General features: G+C 38.0%; 1 protein-coding gene across 4 annotated transcripts; it reads right to left on the reverse strand.

The window, feature by feature from the left end:
- Positions 1-4,569: 4,569 nt before the first annotated feature.
- Positions 4,570-25,202, reverse strand: ZNF568 (zinc finger protein 568). Of its 4 annotated transcripts, XM_081119580.1 has the most exons (8): positions 24,974-25,202; positions 24,531-24,618; positions 24,166-24,282; positions 23,443-23,511; positions 18,530-18,585; positions 16,666-16,792; positions 16,305-16,400; positions 4,570-10,895 (listed from the first exon to the last, which is right to left on the reverse strand). In XM_081119580.1, the coding sequence occupies exons 5-8, from the start codon at positions 18,542-18,544 to the stop codon at positions 9,337-9,339; spliced, it is 1,797 nt and encodes a 598-aa protein (XP_080975706.1). In that variant the 5' UTR covers positions 18,545-18,585; positions 23,443-23,511; positions 24,166-24,282; positions 24,531-24,618; positions 24,974-25,202; the 3' UTR covers positions 4,570-9,336. The 4 variants fall into 4 exon arrangements, with proteins under 4 accessions (XP_080975706.1, XP_080975705.1, XP_080975707.1 ...); XM_081119579.1 differs by lacking the exon at positions 24,531-24,618; XM_081119581.1 differs by lacking the exon at positions 24,531-24,618 and having other exon boundaries at positions 25,097-25,154.
- Between the last annotated feature and the right edge of the window lie 40 nt (positions 25,203-25,242).

Raw genomic sequence — 25,242 nt, forward strand, 5'->3', positions numbered from 1 at the left:
AGGTCATTATAAGAGGAAGGCAGGAGCATCAGAGTCAGAGAGGAGATGTGAAGACCCGAGAGGTCGGAATGATGGGCTCTGAAGATGGTGTAAGATGCCATGAGCCAAGGAATACAGGTAGCTTCTAGAAGCTGGAAAAGGCAGGGAAACCGATTCTACCCTAGAACCCACAGAAGGAACGCAGCTCTGCCAACGCCTGATTTTTGGCCGTAAGAACCATTTCAGACTTCTGGCCCCAGTCTCTGGAGGAGGAAATCTTCCCTCAGAGCAGGAATAGAATGGAATGACCTGTCATTCAGCAGAATGCCCTGTTCCTAATAAGTTAGTTTTTCTGCCTTATTTCCTGAGATAGTTTTCCCCCGCCCCAACCAGGATATTCTGCATTCCTTCTGAAATTTTTTTCTCTTACAGAAATGAATTGAGGAGCTATTTCTAGTTTCTAGTTCCCTAGTTCTTCTGTTCCAGTGGGGTCTTTCGGTACATCCTCAAGCAGCCCGGTGCCCTCACATACGTATTTCTTCCATATGATTGAGTTCCTAATAGGCAAATGTTCTTCAATCATTTATTCGAAATTTTTTAAATCTTCAGAGGCATTAAAAGAATCGAAGAAAGAACTTTTCTACATTCCCACCGACTATTCTGCTGCCTAAAGAACAAATTGTAAAGTGAACCTCCAACAACTTGCATATGAAGTAAAAATGAGGAGAGAGAAGGGAAAGGTGGTTTATATATACAGATAAACACATATAACAATCAAGGAGAAAATATGCAAAGCTATTCGGGGCCTCGTGTCTATAAGAGGATGTGAGGCCATAGTTTCCCCTTCAATGACCCATTCCATTTATTTCCATTGCCCGCAGTGACAGCCTCATATGCCCTAGGTTCTTTACCTGATAGAAGGACCTAAAACCCTCATTCCTGAAGATTCTAAGTCCTTCATCATTTTGCACTTTTTTTCCCTTTTTTTGCTGTCATTTTCCCATTAACCTTTACTACTGAACATAGACGTAGTAAAAGAAACGCCAGAGACTTCCCTGGGTTTCAGATCTAGCCCTCCTTACCGCCATCGTTTAGCAGTAACCCGATTCCTCCTTGGTAATTGGGATCAGTCATTCCAGCCAGTAGATTAACTTTTTTTCTGCTCAGTGGTGTAGGGAGCACAATGCGTTCAAGAGATAAGTCTCATCTTTCAGTTCAATAGAACCATTGACATCGGTGTGTCCCCAGGTGGAAGCATCGCCTAGTTGGGGACTAATATATCCACATCAGCAAAGCTCAAATTCTGTGAGCAGCTGTTAGGTGTTACGGTGAAAGAAGCCACTCTCACTTTACTCCTTCATTCCTGGAGCATGCATTTTGGGCATGGGAGAGACCATAACAGTCTCTGATTCCAAAAACATTCAGCATCCTGTAAAAGAGGACACCAGCCTTTCGGGGTGAGGCCTCCAATTGGCACTGAAACTGAATCTTCAGTAACCAATTCTGCCTTTCAGCTGGGCCAGCTGATTCCAGGCGATGGGATATGCGGTAAGACCGGCTAATCCCATGGGCAGGAATGCACTGCTGCGCTCCCTCTGCTGTGAAATCAGTTTCTGGTTCAGACAAAATTCTGTGTGGGATGCCATGATGGTGGATAAAGCATTCTGGGAATCTCTTGTTGGTGATGCTGGCAGAAACATCATAGGCAGGGAAAGAAAACCTCATATAATGTGTGCTACGCTTGTGAGGATGAATCTCTGTCCCAATCACGATGGGAGAGGTCCAGTGTAATTGACCGTCTACCACGTGGCTAAATGGTACTCACAGGGGATATGCCGTATCAGGGACTCCAGGTTGGTCTCTGCTATTAGCAAAAATTAAAAAAAGAACTGTGCTGGCTGATTGTGTCCCTTCTATTAAGAAAGTATATGCTTGCAAACACCCCTCATCCCTAAATATTTCGGTATATATCTGATGGCCAGATTCATGACACATTGTCGCCCTTAGGCACAAGGTAGGCTGGGAAATAAAATACTGAATTCTTCCAACATCTATAATGGAAATTCAGCTAAGAAAAGGTGGACTGAGGCTGTCTGTTGTGTCTGTCAAACATCAGTGTCTACCACAAGCACATACCAACTGGAAAGTGGTGTCTTGAAAGAAGGGTATAAACTTGGGCCCCAGAGGGAAGAGTCCAGGGAAAGAGACAATGTTTTTGCGCTTAAGACCTGAGCAAAAATTCCAGTTAGAACTAAAAACTTCTGCAAATCAGATTCTTTGGAGGGAAATAAGAGGACAAGACCTCAGAATAGGAATCACTGTTGGGAGGAACCACTGGCAAAACCTGTGCGGAAGGGCCAAGGCGAGATTCTCCAGGAAGTGGCAGAAACCAGCGATGCTTTAAACGGTGCAGTTACGACGACCAGGGTAGAAGAGAGAGCATAGGCTCTGGTAGGTGGGGGCCGGGTAGCACAGGAGAGAGAAGTTCCTACTCCACAACTTCAATAGCTCATTTGTCAGAGAAAATATGAAAAAAATATATACATGGTGTTAACTCAAAGTGTTAACATAGTATGGAGAGTTGCTATTTCCTTAATATTTTGTGTGGTTGTGATAATGGAACTACAAAAAGTTATGAATGTAATCACTCACCCCATGCACATGTTAATGAACAATGTGAACAAATTTTATATTATTTTTCTCTTTATGTTTGTTCAGGTTATATTTATGAAAATCTAATTTTATGTTTGTTAAAGCTAAAAACTAAAACAATTGGGGCTGGAGTTTTGTATGTCTTTTATTTTTCAAGCAATTTGTTATATTTTTCAAAAATGTTAGTTCACAACACATTGAAATTTTTAAATAGCAAAAATAATAACCTTGTCTCTCACCACAGATAATTTGAGAAGCACTACTTTAAAAAACAAATTATGGGATGGGATATTTAAGGACTTCCAGTCAAGATGGCAGAGTAGGCAGACCCTGTGCTTGCCTCCTCCCATAGCCACAGCAAAGCTACAGCTAAGTTATAGAACAACCATCATTGAGAAACACCTGAAAACTAGCTGAACAGAATTCCTATAACCAAAGTCATAAAGAAGAAGCCACTATTAGACTGGTAGGAGAGGCAGACATGCAGAAAGAACAGGTCCTACACCATGGTGTTGAGGCAGGATAGTAAGAAGCTAGGAAAATTCCTTGGTGAGTGAAAAGGGGGAGCTGAGAAAAGATAATTAAACACGGCCAAACAATTGGATCAATTTATAGCCAGCTAGTAAACTGCAAGACTTTATCTTCCCTAACCAAAACCACTTGAGAGCAAACAGTTTATATCTCTCCTCCCTAATCAGAGAACACACAGCTTAAATCACCCTGGTCAGGAAGCTGGGAAACAGAGACCCAGTCAGTGCCACTTGTGCCAGTCAAACCCAAGGACTTATCAGGGGGATCACTTCATAAGTTATGTAAGTGTCTAATCTTTATGTTGTACATCTGAAACTAATATAGTATTGTATGTCAGCTGTATTTGAAAAAAAAGTAAAGAATAAATAAAATTTTAAGGGCTCCTCTAATCTCCCTCCTATAGTACTTTTATGTTTCCAAATGGCTAACAACCAAACCAGTGTCTCAATTAAGAGGGTGTAAAAGATAAATTCTTTTACTCAGAGGTGCCTCTTTTTCATCTCTAACATTGGGGGCATGCGTCATCCCACGGGTCATGTCTTATTGCCTTCTGTTGCAAACTGAACCAACTTTTTGTGTCTACTTTTACTTATCATTTTGATTCAAAGATTAGAACAGATCAGGTGTCTCATGTTTTAGATAATACTTATGACTTATTCTCTATTTACAGTATTTGTCCTTTTAAGCAACTCCCAAACATAGCAGAAGCCACACTTACATGTTAGACACTAGAAAATCAGAGAGTTGTTGTGTAACACACAATAAGAAAGTAAAATTTCACAAAGGTTGAATTAACATAACAAATTCACATGTGACCTAGGGCCTCTCTAATAAATGCACATATATCATCAAGGGTAAGAAACAACTTAGGGATGGTGCACACTCAAAGTACAACCCTCTGCCAACAGTATTTAACAGAGACTATATTGGGAACATTACATTAAATGGCTGCTCTGCTGTCAGTTGTTAAATTTAGTTGGAGGAGAAATGGCAACTGGTTATGTGGGAACACTAAAATAGTCATTAATTACGCCCCAGAAATAGCTGCTGTAGCTTTGCCTTGGCTTTTACACTGGAGCTCTGCATAAAGCCTGGTGCAGCTGGTGTCCAACTATATTTGTTGGCATGCAAAGTTAGTATAAGTTGTTACTGTGGCTAATATTCCACGGTTTACCAAGCTAAGAAAAATGATACTTACTGAGACTAATTAACAGCATCAAAAATTAAGAACTTTTGTAAGCATATACCTTCTATAGGACCCAGCCAGTCCACTCCTAGGTATTTATCCTAGAAAAATAAAACCACGGATCTATAAAAAGAGTTGTATTCAACTGTTCACGGTAGGTTTATTTGTAAGGGTTTCAAGCTGAAAACATTCCAACTATACATCAACAGGTGGTCGGATAAACAAATTGTGGTATACTTACTCAGTAGTAAAAAGAAACAAACTACTGCTGCACATAACAACATGGATGAATCTCTCAATATCTGAGCAAATAAAGCCAGATACGAAAGACATTGTATGATTCCACTTACATAAATTTCTAAAACAAGCAAAACAAACCTATGGAGATTAAAGTCAGAAAAGTGATTACCTCAGAAGAGGATGGTAGTCCAACCTGTTTATTTATTCTTTGGTTTCCCTTGCCCAAGGAGACAAATAAAAGAATATCACTAAGAGTAATGTCAAAGAGTATACTGTTTATATTTTGTTCTAGAAATTTTATGGTTTTGAATCCTACATTTAAGTCTTTAATCCATATTGAGTTTATTTTTCTGTATGGTGTAAAAAAGTGGTCCAGTCTCTCAACACCATTTACTGAATAGTCTGTCTTTAACACATTGTATATTCTTGTAATCTTTGTCATAGATTAATTGAACATGTAGGCGAGGGTTGATTTCAAAGCTCTCTATTCTGTTCCACTGATCTTTGTGTCTGTTTTATGCTAGTACCATGCTGTTTTGATTACTATGGCCTTGGAGTATAGTTTGATATCAGGCAGCATGATATTTCTGTGTGTTTTTTCCCCCCCCTCAAGATTTCTTTGAGTATTTGGGGTCTTTTCTGGCTGCATATAAAATTTAAAATTATTTGTTCTAGTTCTGTGAATAATACCTTTGGTGTTTTGATCGGGATTGCCCTGAATCTATGGATTGCTTTGGGTAGTATGGCCATTTTAACAATGTTAGTTTTTGCTATCCATGAGTTTGGTATATGCTTCCATTTATTGGATCTTCTTCAATTACTCCCTTCAATGCTTTATAGTTTTCCCACTACAGATATTTTACCATCTTGATTAAATTTATTTCTAGGTATTTTATACGTTCTGATGCAATTACAAATGGGACTGTTTTCTTAATTTCTCTTTCTAAAAGTTTGTTATTGGTGTGTAAGAATGCAACTGATTTCTGAATATTAATTTTGTATTCTACTGAATTCATTTATTACTTCTAATATTTTTTGTTGGGATATTTAGGGTTCTCTTTGTATAGTATCATGTTCCCTGCACATAGAGAGACTTTAATTCCTCCTTTTCGACTTGGATACCTTTTCTTTCTTTTACTTGTCTGATTGCTCTGGCTAGAACTTACAGTTCTTTGTTAAGTAAAAGTGGTCATTCTCGTCTATCAGTATAATGTTAGCTGTGAGTTTGTCATATATGGCCTTTATTATGTTGTGGTACGTTCACTCTATCCATTTATAGGAGTGTTTATCATAAATGGATGTTAGATTTTGTCAATTGCTTTTTCTGCATCTATTGACATAATCATACAATTTCATCCTTCATTTTACTGATGTATTGTGTTAATTGATTTGTGAATATTGCACCAACCTTACACCCCCCAAATAAGTCCCACCTGATCATGGTATATGATCTTTCTGATGTACCTCTGAATTTGGTTTTCTAATATTTTGTTGGAGATTTCTGCATCTGTGTTTATCAGGGATATTGGCCTATAATTTTCTTTTTTTGTAATGTCTTTGTCTTGTTGTGGTATCAGGATAATGTTGATTTTATAAAATGGGTTTGAGAGTCTTGTCACCATTTCAGGTTTTTTGGAATATTTTGAGGATAGGTAGAAATTGTTCTTTGAATGCTTGGTAAAATTCACCTGGGAAGCCACTGGTCCAGGACTTTTGTTTGTTGAGAGATTTTTTTTAAAAGTCACTGATTCAATTTTCTAAGTGATATTGCTCTACTCAGTATTTCTGTTTCTTCTTTATTTAGTCTTGAAAGATTGTATGTTTCTAGGAATTTACTCATTTCTTCCAGTTTGTCCAATTTTTTTTTTTTTTTGTATATAATTGTTTATAGTATATTCTCATAAAAATCCTTTGTATTTTTGTGATGTCATTTGTCACTTCTTTTATTTCCCATTTTATTTATTGGATTCCTCTCTCTCTTTTTTGGATTAGTCTGACTAAATGTTATCAATTTTGTTTATCTTTTCAAAGAACCAGCTCTTGGTTTCATTTATCTTTTCTGTTTTTAAAATTCTATTTCATTACTTTTTCACTCTGATCTTGTACTTCACAACTTTAGTTTGAGATTTAGTTTTGTGCAATCAGCTTCAAACAAATACAGTTGATATTCAAGCATTCAACGTTAAAGTTCCCCTTTGATCAATATCCTCGATCCTAATCTCACTTTTAAAATGGCACTAATAATTTTGTGTGTGTCAAGTAATATTATAGAGATGGCATAATAAAAAATTACCTTAAGTAAGGGCTGGTTCATGTAGTGTTACAGAGAATGAGGTCCTTTTAGAGGAACTCTGTTACTACTGCTCAGGGTTTGAGATCACCACTGCTTCCAACCAAGTCAAGGGTTGTGGAAGGAATACAACGATCTATATGTTAAGAGTGGAGCAATTTAAGCCAGTGAGAGAAAGACAAATACCCTATCATCACATTTATATGTGTAATCTAATAAAAAATAAACGGATGAATAAAATAGAAACAGAGGCGTGGATACATGGAACAGACTGACAGCTGTCAGAGGGGAGGGGGGAGCAGGGGGCTAAATGAAAGAAGGTGAAGGGATTAGCCAAAGAACATATATAACCTATAGACACAGACAACAGAGGGAAGGGAGGCGCAGCCAGGTGGAGGTGGGCACGGGAGGAAATGGGGACATCTGTAAGAGTGTCCACAATAAAAATAACATTAAAATAAGAATGAAGCCATTTTACACGATTGCATATGGCTACCTCAAGAAAATAAAAGGCTTTCTCATTTCAAAATATTGTAATAATTAATAATTATATTAATGCCTATGTTGCTTGTATAGAAACTTGTAGGGCAAGAAAAGTATTATTGCCAAGTCAATTTCTCAGGTAAACCTTACTCTCTCCACAATGACTCAAATTGTATTACTAATTACTACGAATCCCACAAATTTGTTGTGAAATAATGCAAGATACAATGAGAGAGTAGAAATCATTAGTTGACCAGAATGCTGTAAAATAGTACAAAAAAATCACATTTGATATCAAATTTTTAATAAATAATTACATATTTATTTGCACCTAGGATACAACTGATTGAAAGATGAGTCCCAACTTCAGAAATGTTGTAATGTAAAAAAGCATCATAAAATTGATACAAATAGTAATTTCATATTATACAGTAAATAGAACTATCACTTTTCTGTTTAAAATTTTATTTTTATTTACATTCAATATTATTTTTTGTTGGTTTCAGTTGTATAGCATAGTGGTTAGACAATCATATACTTTACCAAGTGGTCCCTCCAACTATCACTTCTAATTACTAGTTTTCTGGAACATTTTTTATATAAAATAGTTCAGCATCTAATAAGGGCATATGAATCCATTATGCTATTTTTTCCCCTATGGGTGTAGGCTTCCCCTTGTCCATAAACTGAGAAATAACTACAAAAACACTATTAAGACAATATATTTGTATTACCATTGAGAATCATTAACTTTTAAGAATTATTTTATATGCTATCAATCTTTTTTTAAGACATAAAGATTACAGGTAAAGCTAAAAGCTCCCTTTAATCAATACCCTTAATCCTAACCTCCTGCCAGAGACAGCAGTAACAATTCGGTAGGCATCCTTCTAGTTCATTTTAAATAGTTGAACATAACATTTTAATAAAAGCATAATTCTGTTCTTTATGAATTATTTCATTCCAATTTACATGAATGTCATTATATAATATGGATCTTACTTTTTTTCAATCAACACTGTTTTAGATAACTACCCATGTTACAAAATACAGACATAGTCCATTGCTTTTAACTGCTGTTTACTATTCCACTATTTGAATATGCCACATTTTACTCATCTGTTACCCCACCAATATTTAGGTTGTTTTCAATTCAGATATCTATATCTATATAGTCGTATATTCCTTATACATATTTGTGAGTTTCTTTAGAATGTGTATCCAGAAGTAGAACTGCAGGGTCCTTTTGTCTTTTAAAAAACACTTTCCCTGCCTCAAAGTAATAGACAATATCCTGTATTTACTTCCAAGAATTTCAGAATTTGGCTTTTCTCATTCCAGTGTTCAAATTCTTTGGAATTCTGTTTCTTTATATGTTGTAGGGTTGTATGTAATTTTATTTCCCTCAATATAGAGTCAAACACTCCAATAATTTCTACTAAGGAGGCCATCATTTCCCAATTGACTCATGATGTCATATCTAATATATACTAATTTCATATATATTCGTTGGTTTATTCCTAGGTGCTCTATTCTGTAAAATCTGTTTACTTACCTACTCATGCATTAATACCACACACTACTTAATGACGATAACTTTATAATATGTGTAGTATATGGTAGGAGGTATGTTCTCTGTTCTTTTTCAAAATTGTATCAGCAATCCATAGACTTCTATTTCACATGAATTTTAGAATAATTTTGTAAAGATCCTAGAAAATTCTTGTTAGATACTTGGAACTATATTAAGTCTATACATTAATTTTAGGAGAACTGATATTTTTATGATATTGGGTTTTGTAGATACATGGTATTTCTATTTTATTCAAGCCTTATGTCCCTCAGTAAAGCTTTTTACAGTTCTTCCATAGAGATCTTAATGATTTTTTGTTTATGCCAAGATATTTTAAATGTTAAGTATAGGTTGAATTTAAGAAAAGGCCTTCTCTCATTTAGTAAACTCAGAACTTCTCACCTATATATGACCTCTCTTATGTATAGAAAGGGATGCTCTTTGAGAGAAAGCTTTCCCACATTCATTACATTCAAAGGGCTTCTCACCAGTATGACTTCTCATATGTATAATAAGTAATGAGCACTGAGAGAAAGCTTTTCCACATTTATTACATTCATAGGGTTTCTCCCCTGTATGATTTCTCACATGAAGAGTAAGCGATGAAATTCGAGAGAAGGCTTTATCACACTCATTACATTTAAATGGTTTTTCTCCGGTATGAATCTTTTCATGCTCAAGGAGATTTTGTCTCTGACTGAAAGCTTTTCCACACTGATTACAATGATAGGGCTTCTCTCCAGTATGAATTTTCTCATGTTCAGTGAGATTTGACTTCTGGCTAAAGGCCTTCCCACACACAGTACACGCATAGGGTTTCTCACCGGTGTGAATTCTCTGGTGTCGAATGAGGTTTGACATCTGAATAAAAGCTTTCCCACATTCATTACATTCATATGGTTTCTCTCCAGTATGAATTTTCTGATGTGTAATGAGATTTTCTTTCCGGCTGAAGGCTTTTCCACATTCATTACATTCATACGGTTTCTCAGCTGTATGATTTCTCCTATGTACAGTAAGGGAAGAACTTTGAGAGAATTCTTTCCCACATTCACTACATACATAGGGTTTCTCACCTGTATGACTTCTCATATGTATAATAAATACTGAGCATTGAGAGAAAGCTTTCCCACATTTATTACATTTATAGGGCTTCTCCCCTGTGTGACTTCTCATGTGTAAAGTAAGGGATGACATTCGAGAAAAAGCTCTGCCACATTCATTACATGCATAAGGTTTCTCCCCAGTATGAATTTTCTCATGCTCAATAAGATTTTGTTTCTGGCTGAAGGATTTTCCACATTCCTTACATTCATAGGGTTTTTCTCCAGTATGAATTCTCCCATGTTCAATGAGGTTTGACTTCTGACTGAAGGCTTTCCAACAATCCTTACATGCATACGGTTTCTCCCCAGTATGAATTCTCTGGTGTCTAATGAGGTTTGACATCTGAATAAAAGCTTTTCCACATTCATTACACTTATATGGTTTTTCTCCAGTATGAATTTTTTGATGTGTAATAAGATTTTCCTTCCTGCTGAAGGCTTTTCCACATTCCCCGCATCCATATGGTTTCTCTCCAGCATGTATTCTCTCATGTCTGAGGAGATCAAATTTATGACTGAAGTGTTGTCCACATTGATTACATTTAAAGGAGGTTACAACATTGGATGAGCAATGAGTAAGTTTCCCATACTTATTACATTCATATTTTTTTTCTCTTATACAGCCTTTCTCATAACTAAGTAAGTCTAAATTATGTTCCAAACCCTTACCAAGTGAGTCACATTCACAGAAGCTTTGTTGTGAAGTAACAATGTCTGAACTCAGAGGAAATAGTTTTGTAACTTTTTTACATTCAATGGCATTTTCCATAATCAGAGTTTTCTTGGAGATGAATGTGACTTTCCTCAAAAGTGTTTCCTGTTGCTTCTTGATATGTTCATCAACTCCTGAAACTTCTACAATGGAGGACCAAAGATTACTACTTTTGAATTTTTCTACTACTGCACTAATAACATTTCAGAAATCTGCATGTGGGGTTATCTTCATTTTAGCTTTAGTCCCCCAATATGAAAGAAACACAAAGTGCTAATGTCCCTAGTTCATTAGGTTTGAGAAGTTAACTCCTATGGAAAATATTATGGAAGGAAAACTAACATTTATAAACACAAGTAGCTTTGATTAATTTCAAAAGTATACTTAAACAATGCAGAAATCAGTAAAATGAATATAAGAGTTAAGATAAAAGGGTAAAGACATAAATGATGGACAGGAATACAAAAAACTAGGGGATAAAATAAACAATTGTGGATCATCAAAGTGGACTGAATGTATGTTTATTTTCTCCTACTTCCTAAAATACCATTAAAACAAAACTAAAAGAACAGAGGATCAGGTAGAGGATCCAAGATGGTGGCAGATTAGGTGGAAGGTACACTCACCTCCTCCCAGGACCAAACTGATATTACAACTAAAATATAGAAAAATCGACCTAAATAACTAACTGAACACTAGCTGAACAGAAGTCTTATAACCAAGGATTTACAGAAGAAGCCACATCAAGATTAGTAGAAAGGGCAGGGATGAGAAAAGAGCTAGCCCCACTCCCATGGTTGGCAGCTAAAATTCTGAAGGGATACCTTAGCAGAAAAGGTTCCCTCTGAGCCCAGCCCACATGGCTCAGTGGTTGAGTATCGACCCATAAACCAGAAGGTCACAGTTCGATTCCCAGTCAGAGCACATGTCTGGGTTGCAAGTTTGATGCCCAGTAAGGGGCATGTAGGAAGCAGTCAATCAATGACTCTCTCATCATTGGTGTTTCTCTCTCTCCCTCTTCCTTCCTATCTCTGAAATCAATAAAAACATTTTTTTTTGTTTTTTTTTAAAAAAAGGTTCCCCCTGAGGAACATGGAGTCTCAACATCAAGCCAGGCTGCCTAGTGTAGAACACTGGAGCCAAGAAGAGGTGCCTACATACCATCTGGCTGTCAAAATTAGCAGGGATTCTGTCCACCAGGGAAAGACAGTAGAATGCTAGAGACACAGGCACCCTCTTAAAGGGCCAATGCACAAATTCTCATTTGCAGCCACTCACCCTGGGCTCTGTGGAGAGAGGGCAGAGAAGACTAGAGTCATGTGAGAAGAGACTAGGGTTTGTGACTCTGGGGAAAGAGCTGAAGAGACAGCTGCCAGGATTCCTGAGCTGAGTTCTTCTACCACACTGCAGATGCCATCTTTCTTGGGTGAAGTACTCCTATCCTTACAGAATCATCCTGGGGTAATTAGCCCCACTCTCTGGACTCCCTGTTGCCCCACCCTATAGAGCTCATGACCTGCTGAGGAGTAAGCTACCTGGGCCATGGTGTAGAGGTCTGGGCAAACTCAAGAGGTGTCAGTGACTGAGTTGTGTGGCTCTGAGCAGGGGACACTCCCCCCACTTTCCCCACACCTGGCCAGCACCTCACCCTCACAGTAAATCCGCTAGCCCCATTCCCGTGTCCCAGCACACCACTCTGCTGAGATTGGGCCCTGGGGAGGATCTGGGATAGACTTGAGTTGTGTGGCTCTAAAATGTAGGATATTTTTTCCCTCGCATGCCTGACTGGTGGAAAGCCCTCACTTTACAAGGCCAAATCCTGATCTGTTTGGGCCTGATAAACTCCACTGTCCTTACCCTCACAACTATACGTCAACAAAATGAACAACTTGGCAAAATAGACAAATTCCTAGAAACATACAGTCTTCTAAAACTGAATCAGGAAAAATCAGAAAACCTGAATAAGCCAATAACAACTGATGAAATTGAAGCAGTAATAATAATAATAAAAAAACTCCAAGCAAACGAAAGCCCTGGTCCAGACAGCTTCACAGGGGAGTTTTACCAAACATTCAAGGAAGAACTAACACCTATTCTCCTCAAACTATTCCAAAAAATCCCAGAGGAAGGAACACTTCCAAACTCTTTTTATGAGGCCAGCATTATCCTAATTCCAAAACCAGATAAAGACACTACAAAGAAAGAGAATTATAGGTCAATATCCCTGATGAACATAGATGCTAACTTCCTCAACAAAATATTAGCAAATTGGATCTAGCAATATATTAAAAAGATCATACACCATGACAAAGTGGGATTTATTCCAAGGATACAAGGCTGGTACAATATTTGCAAATCAATAAATGTGATACATCACATAAACAAATTGAAAGACAAAAATCACATGATCATATCAACAGACACAGAAAAAACATTCAACAAAATCCAACACCCATTTTTGATAAAAACTCTCAGGAAAGTGGGAATAGAGGGATCATACCTCAACATAATAAAGAGCATATATGACAAACCTACAGCCAACATCATACTCAATGGGCAAAAACTAAAACCATTTTCTCTAAGAACAGGAACAAGACAGGGATGTCTACTTTCACCACTCTTATTCAACATAGTATTGGAAGTCCTAGCCACAGTGATGAGACAAGAAGAAATGAAAGGCATCCTGTTTGGAAAGGAGGAAGTAAAATTATCATTATTTGCAGATGACATGATATTGTACATAGAAAACCCTAAAGACTCCACCAAAAAACTACTAGATTCAATAAATGAATTTTGCTATAGTAGCAGGATACAAAATTAATATCCAGAAATCAGTGGCAATTTTATACACTGATAACAAATTCTCAGACATAGAAACTAAGAAAACAATCCCATCTAATATTGCAACAAAAAAATAAGAAATCTAGGGATAAACTTAACTTAAGAGGTAAAAGTCTTGTACTCAGAAAATTATATGACACTGGAGAAAGAAAGAGAGAAAGATGCAAACAAGAGGAAGCATATACATGTCCATAGACTGGAAGAATTAACATCATTAAAATGTCCATACTACCCAAAGCAATATATAGATTCAAAAAATACCTATTAAAACACCAATGGTATATTTCACAGATCTAAAACAAATATTCCAAAAGTGTATATGGAGGCAAAAAAGAACCCAAATAGTCTTAGCAATCTTGAGAAAGAAGAACAAAGATGGAGGGGTCACAATACCAGATATCAAACCATACTACAAAGCCACTGTAATCAAAATAGCCTGGTACTCCCATAAGAATGGGCATATAGATCAATGAAACAGAACAGAAAACCCAGAAATAAACCCATGCCTTTATGGTCAATTAATATTTGACAAAGGAGGCAAGAGCATCCAATGGAGTAAAGACAGTCTCTTCACTAAAGAGTGTTGGGAAAATTGGACAGGTACATGCAAAAAAATGCAACTGGACCACCAACTTACACCACACAGAAGAATAAACTCAAAATGGATAAAAGACTTAAATGTAAGTCACAAAGTCATAAAATTTCTAGAAGACATAGGCACTAAAATTTCAGATATCTCTTGGAGCAATACTTTTGCCAATATGTCTCTGAGGGCAAGGAAAATACAGAAAAAATAAAATGGGACTACATCAAACTAAACAGCTTCTGCACAGCAAAAGAAACAATCAACAAAATGAAAAGTGAACCCACTGAATGGGAGAGCATATTTGCCAATGATTCATCTGATAAAGGGTTAATCTTCAAAATATATAAAGAACTTACACAACTCAACACCAGGAAGACAAAGACTCCAATTAAGAAATGGGCAAAGGACCTAAATAGACACTTCTCCAAGAGGTCATATAGATGGCCAATAAACATATGAAAAAGTCCTCAAGGTCACTAATAATCAGGGAGATACAAGTCAAAACTACAATGAGGTATCACCTCACACCTGTTAGAATGGCTACTATCAATTAAACAACAAACAACAAGTGCTGGCGAGGGTGTGGAGAAAAGGGAACCTTAGTGCATTGTTGGTGGGAATGCAGACTGGTGCAGCCACTATGGAAAACAGTATAGAATTTCCTCAAAAAATTAAAAATGAAACTGCCTTTTGACCTAGCAATCCCATTTCTTGGTATATATCCTAAGAATCCAGATACACTGATCAGAAAGAATATATAAGGATTGTAGGGAGTGGCATCAGAGCAATCACAGAGTGATAGATACCCTTGGCCTCTTCCCCTGAAATTTCAACATATTAACCAACTATAATTCAAAAATGAATTCCCTACTCAATATAGAGGCACACCTGAGAGATCCGCATACTGAAACATCTAAAGGTGGGCAACTGGGAATAAGTGGGGAGATGAGAAGGGAAGAAAGCCCAGATGGTCCACAGACACAGCCCTGCAGCAGGAAGCTCAGGGTGCAGTCGGGAGAGGGGAGGAAGCTGGCCATAGCAGGCGCTTCCTTCAGCTGGCCAGGAGGAACAGAGAGCTGGGGGGGCCAGCCCAGCCAGGAGAGCAGAGTGAACAGTGACTGAACCAGCAGATGCCTGACAGAGCATGGGGTTGTGCTGCGTGGCTACCTACTGTAGCACCGGGGTGTTTCTGAAAAAGAAATGGAAACGCAGAGCCATGCTGCTCCTTGGACTCCCAAAACTTGCCTCTTGTTGCTCTCAGTGTTGGGTCGGGGAACAGTTTATCTGTAAACCAAGAGCTATTGCACTGGAACAGCTGTTTCCCTCTGTGATGGATCCCCAGGTTTGGTGGTTGAAGTGGGATGCCACAGAGGGAGGTCGGGGTTACCATTACCAGGAGGGCAAAACAAACCCCACCACCAAACAGTGCAGCTGTACTGTCTCACAGAATCCCATAGAGGTCAAGTCTGGGAGATCACAGAGGTTAAAAAAAAAAATCTTGCAATTCAGCGCATCTACCAGAAAATAGTGGAAGTAGAAAGACCTCTTTGGAGAACACTGCTGAAGGGACATTTATGCCTAGATAAAGGAGAGAAGCAAATACCATGAACAACCATGCTAACAAGGATGATCAGAAATAAAATAAAAAATCCCCAGAAAGCAAGCTGGAACGCATGGAAATATGTGATATAAATGACAGAGATTTCAAGATTCCAGTTCTGAAAATACTCAACGAGATGTGAGAAAATATAGACAGGCAATTCAGTGCACTCAGAAAACAAATCAATGAACTGACTGCCTAAGAAAATGAAGACAAAAGAAGGAGAGAATTTAAGGGTCATGAGGCAAGACAATATCCTAAAAGTAAGGCTGTAAGTAAATTAGGGAAGGTTGGCATCCTAAAATCAGATGGGGCTACAGACCCTCTAAATTTAAAAAAGGCAGATGGCTGCAATATAGGAAGAAAATAGTATCTGGAAATGTCACAGGTATCCAATCCACTCATACCATTTGTCACGCTAGAAGACTATAGCCTTTAAGAAAAGCTTGGAAAATGTGAAATACCAGCTCCCTGAACAACTGTCACGTGGCTTTCTCATTTAGAGCTGCCTTTTCACTTATTCACCTGGACAGCGCCTCCCACACATTTCTTTCTCCATCACCCATGGCTCCTCTTCCTGTTCCAACTTGAAGATCACATCTGGTTTGGTGACTTGATAGCCTATTATGGGAAACAGCAAAGGATTTGGATGCCAATCTGGAGACGGCCATGCAGATCTTGGGCTAAAGCCTGTGGGCTTGAGGGCATGTGAAGGATGAAGACCCAGGAACTTCCACAATGAGACAAGGTAACTAGCCTTTCCCGTCAAGACCAGTATGTACAGTATGTGAAGAAAGGGAAGGCTACGTTCATCCTCCAAGTTAAAATCATCACGCATTTTAAAAATGGGAAGGAATTCCATGTGAAATTGCAAAGCTACCCTTACCCACTGTGATTAGGTTGCTATAGTTTTCCAGCATCACATCCCGGTACAAGTTCCTCTGGGCAGGTTTCATTTGCTGCCATTCCTCCTGGGTGAGGTCCACAGCCACATCCTTAAACGTCACTGTTTCCTGTAAAAGCACACCCCTAATTAATATGAAGTCATCAAAATTAAACACAATGGTCAAAACATGTAAGAAATCATTTAGTTAATATTCAAGAGAGTTCATTAAAAAGTGTGTATTAGCCCAGCCAGGCGTGGCTCAGCCGTTGAGTGTCGACCTAGGATCCAGGTGATCGGGGTTCGATTCCCGGTCAGGGCACATGCCTGGGTTGCGGGCTCAACCAATGCCTCTCTCATCATTGATGTTTCTATCTCTCTCTCTCCCCCTCTCCTTTCCTCTCTCTGACATCAATAAAGATATATTAAAAAAAAAAAAAAAAAGTGTATATTAAAGTCTTCACACTTACCTAATCTGTATTAAACTCTGGGAGAAAACAAACCATGGTAGAAATATACAATAAGATTATGTTAATTATTGAGTTAGTAAATTTATGAATTCATCAGTTATTATGCAGGAAACTGGAGGTAGTAGTCACTAATTTGTAGTGGTCTGTGACTGAGATGGAAGAATTAGACATGATTCTCATGTAAGTGGCTCAGAGTCTGTCCAAGTGATCATGTGATCTAGTGAAAAAGGGAACATGAAAAGTGTGGGAGAAAAAAGAAATAAGGCAGAAGGAAAGAGGAGAGGTGTGGAAATTTGAATGTGTAAATTTGACATTTCTATAGGACTTCGAGACGGAAATGGCCACTATGCAATTAGAGATATGAAGAAAGAAGATGAGAATTTGTTGGCCATCATCCTAAAATGGGGAGCTGAATCCATGGCTGTGTGGTTGTAGAGAACATACATCGTGGGTAAAGGGCCAAGGACAGAGTCAACAGCTAAGCATCAAAGAAAGGGACTCGGGTTTTTGTTTCTTGTTTGTTTTATTTACAATTATAGCATTAGAATTAAAATCATGAAGGTGGTGTAACAGAAGCCAAGAAACAAATGACAGATTTTTATAAAAGAATGTTACTTGATCATATACTCTTCCTCCCGACTTAAAAACGTCAATATCCACATAAGGAAAAAGCTCTATGTGCAAAGGCTCTAAGAAAGAAAAGCACCCATATACCCCACATCTGAGAGAATTAGTACAAGAAAGAGTACAAAAAACATTGGCAACATGGGAAATAAAAATGAAAGTCACTGAAGGCTGAGTCACAGTGTTTCTGAGACTCTCTCTCTGGCCTGTGATCATTACTACCATCTATATTATCATCAATGTCATCTACTGAGTACTTATACGTATCAGGCACTGTTGTAATTTCTTCACCTATAATAACTTTTTAAATGAAAGGTAATTTCTTCAGTTATGATGACTATTTATTTATTTATTTGTTTATTTATTCTGTTAATCCTCACCTGAGGATACTTTTTCCATTGAGTTTTAGAGTGAGTGGAAGGGAGGGAGGAGAGAGAAAGAGACATTTAAAAAACTGGCCTTGAAATTATAAGAATTATGGAATTATTTTGGAATATCTTTTTTACTTAGGTGGCAATGAGAAGCTTTTTCTTTCCTTACCTCATACACAGTGCAAACTATAAAATGGACTTTGTGTTCCCTGTTTGCTTTTGTTTCTCCAGATCATACTCAAATCTGAGCTCGACTTTGATAATTGTATAAACCTGTTTCTGATATCTATCTGTATTTTCCTTACTTCGATTTTCACCAATTTAGTTCTTCCCAAGTTACTGGTAGGTTTAGGTACTGCACTGCAAAATAGTTCAGGAAATAAATAAATACTTAAAACATACAAGAGACTTGGTCATATCTTCTTCCTCAGAAAGGACTGAGTCCTGAGAACGCCAAGCTGAGGGAAGAGAAATAAAACAGATTTAGTTCAGACTCCAGAAGGAGGAGTACAGAAATCCTCAGCACCAGGGGGCTCTGGGGCCAGAGCACAGAGAAACGTTAATCACCAGCAGACTATAAAGACACTGAAATGTACATTTAACTAAAAATGACTAATTTAATCATGTAGGGTCTGATGGGAATTTCAGGAGGGCTAAGTTTACGGTGCCCAATGAATCCATTGCCAATATAGTATTTCCCTAGAATCCTGCTATTTTATTCCTAATGGGAAATTTATCCTACATATATAATAATGAAGATTTAAGGATTAAATCATTATGCAGCACTGTAAAGAATTTGGAAAAAAACCTTTGATTAGAGACAAGTTATAGGCATTATGGAACATTCAAATGATGAAATGAAATTCAGTCATGATTCTAATGACATTTTAAAGTAACTTAACTGATTTGTTACCCTAAAAAATTCAGGGCCTTTAGGTTAAAAATGTAAGACTGAATGCTTGCTTTTGTTTCTGCTGTGTCCCAAATCCAACCAAAATGAAAATAAAGGAACAAAGGAAGCCAAATTGTATAAGGACTTAAGCAGATAAGAGATGTCAATAAAATTTTGGAAGCTGGAGAGCAGATGACTGGTATCTAACTTAACTTGGGAAAACCATGGCGGAACCCTTACAAGGCTTAGAAATGGAGGCACCAGGTATTTCTGCAGGCAAATATTTGGGGTGGGGCTGAAATAGGCAACTGCATGTAAAGTGGGATTGAAATATAAAGAAAATAAAGGAATTAAGTAAAAATTGTCATATTGAAAGATGAGGTACTCCCCTCAACTTTATTCCTTTATTTGCCTCCCTAAAGCAGAAATTCTGGCTTAAATGCCTCAAGAAAATCTAGGCCTTCTTGCTGGATAAACTGACTAGCCCAAAAGAAACTGCATACAGATGCTGATATTTAGTCAACCTTCAATCTCCAATAAAATACCATATTAGAAAGATGGGCAAGTGATAGAAGACGATTTGATTGTGGGTGGTAGACACACAATACAATATACAGATCATGTATCATAGGAATGTACACTTAAAAAACCTACAAGTGTTTGAGAAAAATAGAAATTGCATTTAAAATAATTAAGAACTCGCTCAGCCAGTGTGGCTCAGCAGTTGAGCATCAATTTATAATCCAGGAGATCTCAGTTCAATTCCTGGTCAAGGCACATGCCCGGGTTTTGGGCAATCTAACTTTACACTTAAAGAATTTGAAAAAGGACACAAATGAAGCCCAAAGTGAGAAGGAAAGAAATGATAAAGGTCAGAGCAGAAATAAACAAAATAGAATCTAAAGAAAATACAAATGATCAATGAAACCAAGATCTAGTTATTTGAAAAGTTAAACAAAGTTGACAAATCTTTAACCAGACTCATCAAGAAAAAAGACAGAGGACCCAAATAAATAAAATCAGAAATGAAAGACAAGTAAAAACTGACACAAAAGAAATACAAAGAATTGTAAGAAAATAATACAACTAATGCCAAAAAATTAGACAATCTGAAAGAAATGTATAAATTCCTGGACACATACAGTTTTCCCCAACTGAATCAAGATGAAACAGAAATCTGAACAGGATGATTACAACTAATGAAATCTAAGCAGTAATAAAAAAAACCTTCCAACAAACAAAAGTCCTGGACCAAATGGCTTCACAGGGGAATTTTACCAAACAATCAAAGAAAAACTAACACCGATCCTTCTCAAACTATTCCAAAAAATTTAAGAGGAGAAAAGACTCCCAAACTCATTTTACAAGGGCAGCATTATTCTAATTCAAAAACCAGATAAATACCCTACAAAGAAAGAAAATTATAGGCAGTTGTCCCTGAAAAACATAGATGCAAAAATCCTCAACAAAATATTAGCAAATCTAACTCAGCAATACATTAAAAAGATTATACACCCTGATCAAGTGGGATTTATTCCTGGGATGCAAGTTTGGTACAACATCTGCTAATCAATTAACATGATAGACCACATAAACAAAATAAATAAAATCATATTATCTTACCAATAGATGCAGAAAAAGCATTGGACAAAATCCAGTACCCATTTATGATTTTAAAAAACACACCTCTCAGTAAAGTGGGACTAGAGGGAACAGATCTCAATATAATAAAGACCATATATGACAAACTGACAGCAAACATCATAATCAATGGGTAAACCAAAAGTGTTTCCCTTAAGATCAGGAACAAGACAGGGAGGTCTGCTTTCACCACTCTTATGCATCATATACTAGAAGTCCCAGCCACACCAATCACACAAGAAGAAATAAAAGGCATCCAAATTGGAAAGGAACAAGTAAAACTGTCATTTGCAGGTGACATAATACTGTATATAGAGAACCCTAAAGATTCCACCAAAATACTAGAACTGATAAATAAATTCAGAAAAGTAGCAGGATACGAAATAACTATCCAGAAATCAGTTGCATTTTTATACACTAATAATGAGCTATCAGAAAGGGAAACTAAGAAAACAATCCGATTATAGTTGCATAGAAAAATACCTAGGAATAAACTGAATTAAGGAGGTAAATGACCCATACTAATAAAATTATAAGACACTGAAGAGAGCCATAGCCGGTTTGGTTCAGTGGTTAGAGTGTCAGCCCTCGGACTGAGGGGTTGGATTCCAGCCAAGGGCGCATACTTCAGTTGCAGGCTCTATCCCCTGCCCCAGTTGGGGTGCATGCAGGAGGCAACCAATTGATGTGTCTCTCTCACATCGATGTTTCTCTCCTACTCTCTGAAAAGCAATGAAAATAATAACTAAAAAAATAACACCCTTTCCTATCTATCTTGGCAATTGAGGTAAAACAGAGCTACAATTTAGAATTGCCGTACCTTTCATCTGAAATGGGAATTATACTCCTGTCACAATGACACTGGATGAATAAGTAACATGGCTATTAAGAAATTTTAATTTATCATCTGCTATGAGCCTTTGCTACATAAAGGGTAAAAAAATGATACACAATTAAGTAGACTAATCCTTGCCCTGAACAACATAACAGAAATAATAAAACAAAAAACATCGAATTATAATAAATTTTGAGAAGTGCCATGTTTGGAATATATTCCCAATATTCTTTACATGGTTTCTATTTTTCCTCTATGGCAATTATCACTAACAAACTATTTATCACACATATTGTATGTCCATCCCCTCATATAAACTCTGTCATAACAGGGAATTATTTTTGTCTGTTTTGCCATTGATAGTAGGTGCTCAAAAAATATGTTGATAAATAGGTATAGCTACTATGCAAAACAGTATGGTGGTCAAAAATGAAAAATAGAATTACCATATGATTCAGAAATTCCACTTCTGGTTATAGAACCCAAAGAACTGAAAACAAGGACTTGAACAGATATTGAACACCCATTTTTATAGTAGCATTAATAAGTCAAAAGGTAGAAGAATTTAAGTGTCCACTGTCTGATGAATGGATAACCAAAATGTGGCATATACATACAATGAAATATTATTGAGACTTAAACAGGAAGGAAATTTCACACATGCTTTAACATGGATGAAACTTGAGGACATTATGCTAAGTTAAACAAACCAGTCACAAAAGAACAAATATTGTCTAATCTGGTTTATATGAGGTAAGAGAGTAGTCAAATTCATAGAGACAGAAAGTAGAATGGTAGTTGCCTGGGACTTGGAGATCAAAGGAATGGAGAGTTATTATTCAATGGGTACAGAGTTTCTGTTTCGCAAGATGAAAAGAGTTCCATGGATAGATGGTAGTGACGTAGGCATAGCAATGTAAATGTAATACCACTGAACTGTAGACTTAAAAATGGTTAAGGTAGTAAAATGTCTTGTGTGTGTTTTTAGCTTTATTGAAGTATAATTGATGTTTTAAGAAACTGCATGTATTTAATGTCTATATCTTGATGAATTTGGACATATGCATACCTCTGTGATACTACAACCAAGGTACTAAACGTATCTACCACCTCCCAATATTTTCTTGTGTTCTTTTGTATTTTGTGGACTTTTTCTTTTTTTTTGGTAAGAACACTTAACATGAGATCTGTTCTCTTAACATGTATTAGAGTGCATAACATTGTCCTGTTAATATAGGTACTATGTTGTACAGATCTCTAGAACTTATTCATCTTGCATAACGGAAACTTTGTAACCACTGAAAAACAATTCCCCATATTCCTCTTCCCCTAACCTGTGGAAACCACCATTCTATTCTCTGCTTCTGTTTTACAAACCTCATATAAATGGAATCATGTGGTATTGTCCCATGACTGGCTTATTTCACTCAGCATACTGTCCTCAAGGTCCATCCATGTAGTCACAAAAGGCAGGATTTCCTTCTTTCTTCAGGCTGAATAATAATCCATTTTATGTACATAACACATTTTCTTTACCCATTTATCTGTTGATGGATATGTTTCCATATGTTGGCTATTATGAATAAAGCTGCAATGAACAGATATTAAAATGGTAAATCTTATGTGTTTTATATATATATGTATGTGTGACACACACACACTATTACTACTAATTTTGAGTATTTAAAATTAGAAGAAAGTAATATATCAGACAAGAATAACATAGAAATGGGTGAGTCATTTGGAGTGAAAGGGTTCTAAAATCTGACTTAAGTTTGGCGTTTTTAAAGCATGCATGTAAAAAAATCAAGGATAAGAAAAGAAACTAAAGCAATGGGAAGGGAAAAGGAGATAAGGTTAACCTGCACACAAAAAAAGGCATAGTAAATAGAAAATAAAACAAATTTATATTGGCAATTGCAATAAATGTAAATGAATTAAACTCACCTATTAAAATAACAGTCAAACAGGGTAAAAGGGAAAAGTCCAGCAATATACTCTTTATAGGAAACAGACCTGAAGCATAAAGACATAAAGGAAAGGAGTTGGAAATGAAATTCCTAAAAAACACTCACGATAACAGAACCTGAAAAGTAGTATTATAAGACAAAAAAGAACTTGGACTACAGGGCATTCACCAGGATAAAGAGGCCCCTTCCTTCCTTCCTTCCTTCCTTCCTTCCTTCCTTCCTTCCTTCCTTCCTTCCTTCCTTCCTTCCTTCCTTCCTTCCTTCCTTCCTCCCTCCCTCCCTCCCTCCCTCCCTCCTTCCTTCCTTCCCTTTCCCTTTCTTTTTCCCTTTCCCTTTCTTTTTCCCTTTCCCTTCGCCCCCCCTCTCTTTCTTTCCTTTCTCTCCCTCTCTCTCTCTCTCTCTTTATTGATTTCAGAGAGAGGAAGGGAGAGAGATAGAAACATCAATGATGAGAGAGAATCATTGCTCGGCTGGCTCCTGAGGCTCCTCCCCTACTGGGGATGGGTTGAAACCCAGGCACTTGCCCTGACAGAATCCAATCTTGATCTCCTGGTTCATGGGTCCACGTGGGCTCAACCACTGAGCCACCCCAGCAGGCCAAAAGGCTTGTTTCTTAATGTGGAATCTTGGCACCAATTCTTTACCCCCTCCCCCCATAGGATTATACATTCACACCCTTTGCCATGTAATTTTGTCTTGCCTTCTGACTGTGGTTGGCCACGGAGGTTTTAAGGGTGTTTTGTATACTCCATCTTGTGCTCTAGTGATCCACGATGAGAAAAACATGTCCTAGTAACCACTATCCTTTTAGCTTGAGCTGCAGAAAGAACACACGTGGGGCAGATCAGAATTCCTCCCGCAGTCCAGCCATTCAGCCAAGCCCAAGCCAGATAAGCTGAATACAGAGGACCTGCAAACCAGTTAACATGAGAATGAATGTTTGCTGTTGTACGCCACTGACTTTAGGAGTGGCTTGTCAGGCAGCGTTATTATCACGGTAATAACTAACGAACACATCTAATAGAAGCCATAAGATGATGAGATAGTCAATCTGGAAAAGCTCACCTAGGAAAACTGGAGAGAACAGGGCCAAAAACTTCGGGGGGGGGGGGCAGCAAAGTAGACTAAGGAGTGGCCAGTGGGGAGGGGACCCCTTGAAACCAAATACAATAGAAAATCGTTTTCAAGAGTTATCAACTATGACAAACCCTAACAGAAGTCAACACAAATTGAGATAAGACCCACCACATACCACAAACACCTCACTACAGGCCTTTCATGACAACCACACAGACAACACCACACACGTCATCATAATCACACACAGCTACAAACGTCACCGTGACGCTCACCCCCGTCCCAGTTACTGTCACACTCACACACACCATCACTCTCACGCACAGCACCCTAGTCACACACACACTAATTCCTGCCGGCCTCCTGTTCCAACAAGCACAACCACTCTCCAGGAGCGTAGTCCCGCCGCGAGCCCCCCGCACGGCCCTCACTCTGGACACGCCGGGCTTCCTTAGAGGCTCCGTCGGTCGGCAGCGCGCGAGGTGCGGCCCGGCCCCCTCCCCGCCCTCCTGCGGGGCCGCGGCGGCGTCACCCCGGGAAACGCCCGAACGCACACCCGGCGCGCAGCTCCCAGGAGGCCGGGCGAGGCGCCTGGAAGGCGGGCGCCGGCCGGAACGGAGCACCGGCCCTCCGCCCCTGCTTCCCCACGGAGGCGCCGCGGCACAATGCCTCCCAGAAGGCCTCGCGGCGCCGCTCAGTT

The sequence above is a fragment of the Miniopterus schreibersii genome (assembly GCF_964146895.1).
Source record: "Miniopterus schreibersii genome assembly, chromosome: 18".
In the NCBI taxonomy this organism is placed as follows: Eukaryota; Metazoa; Chordata; class Mammalia; order Chiroptera; family Miniopteridae; genus Miniopterus; species Miniopterus schreibersii.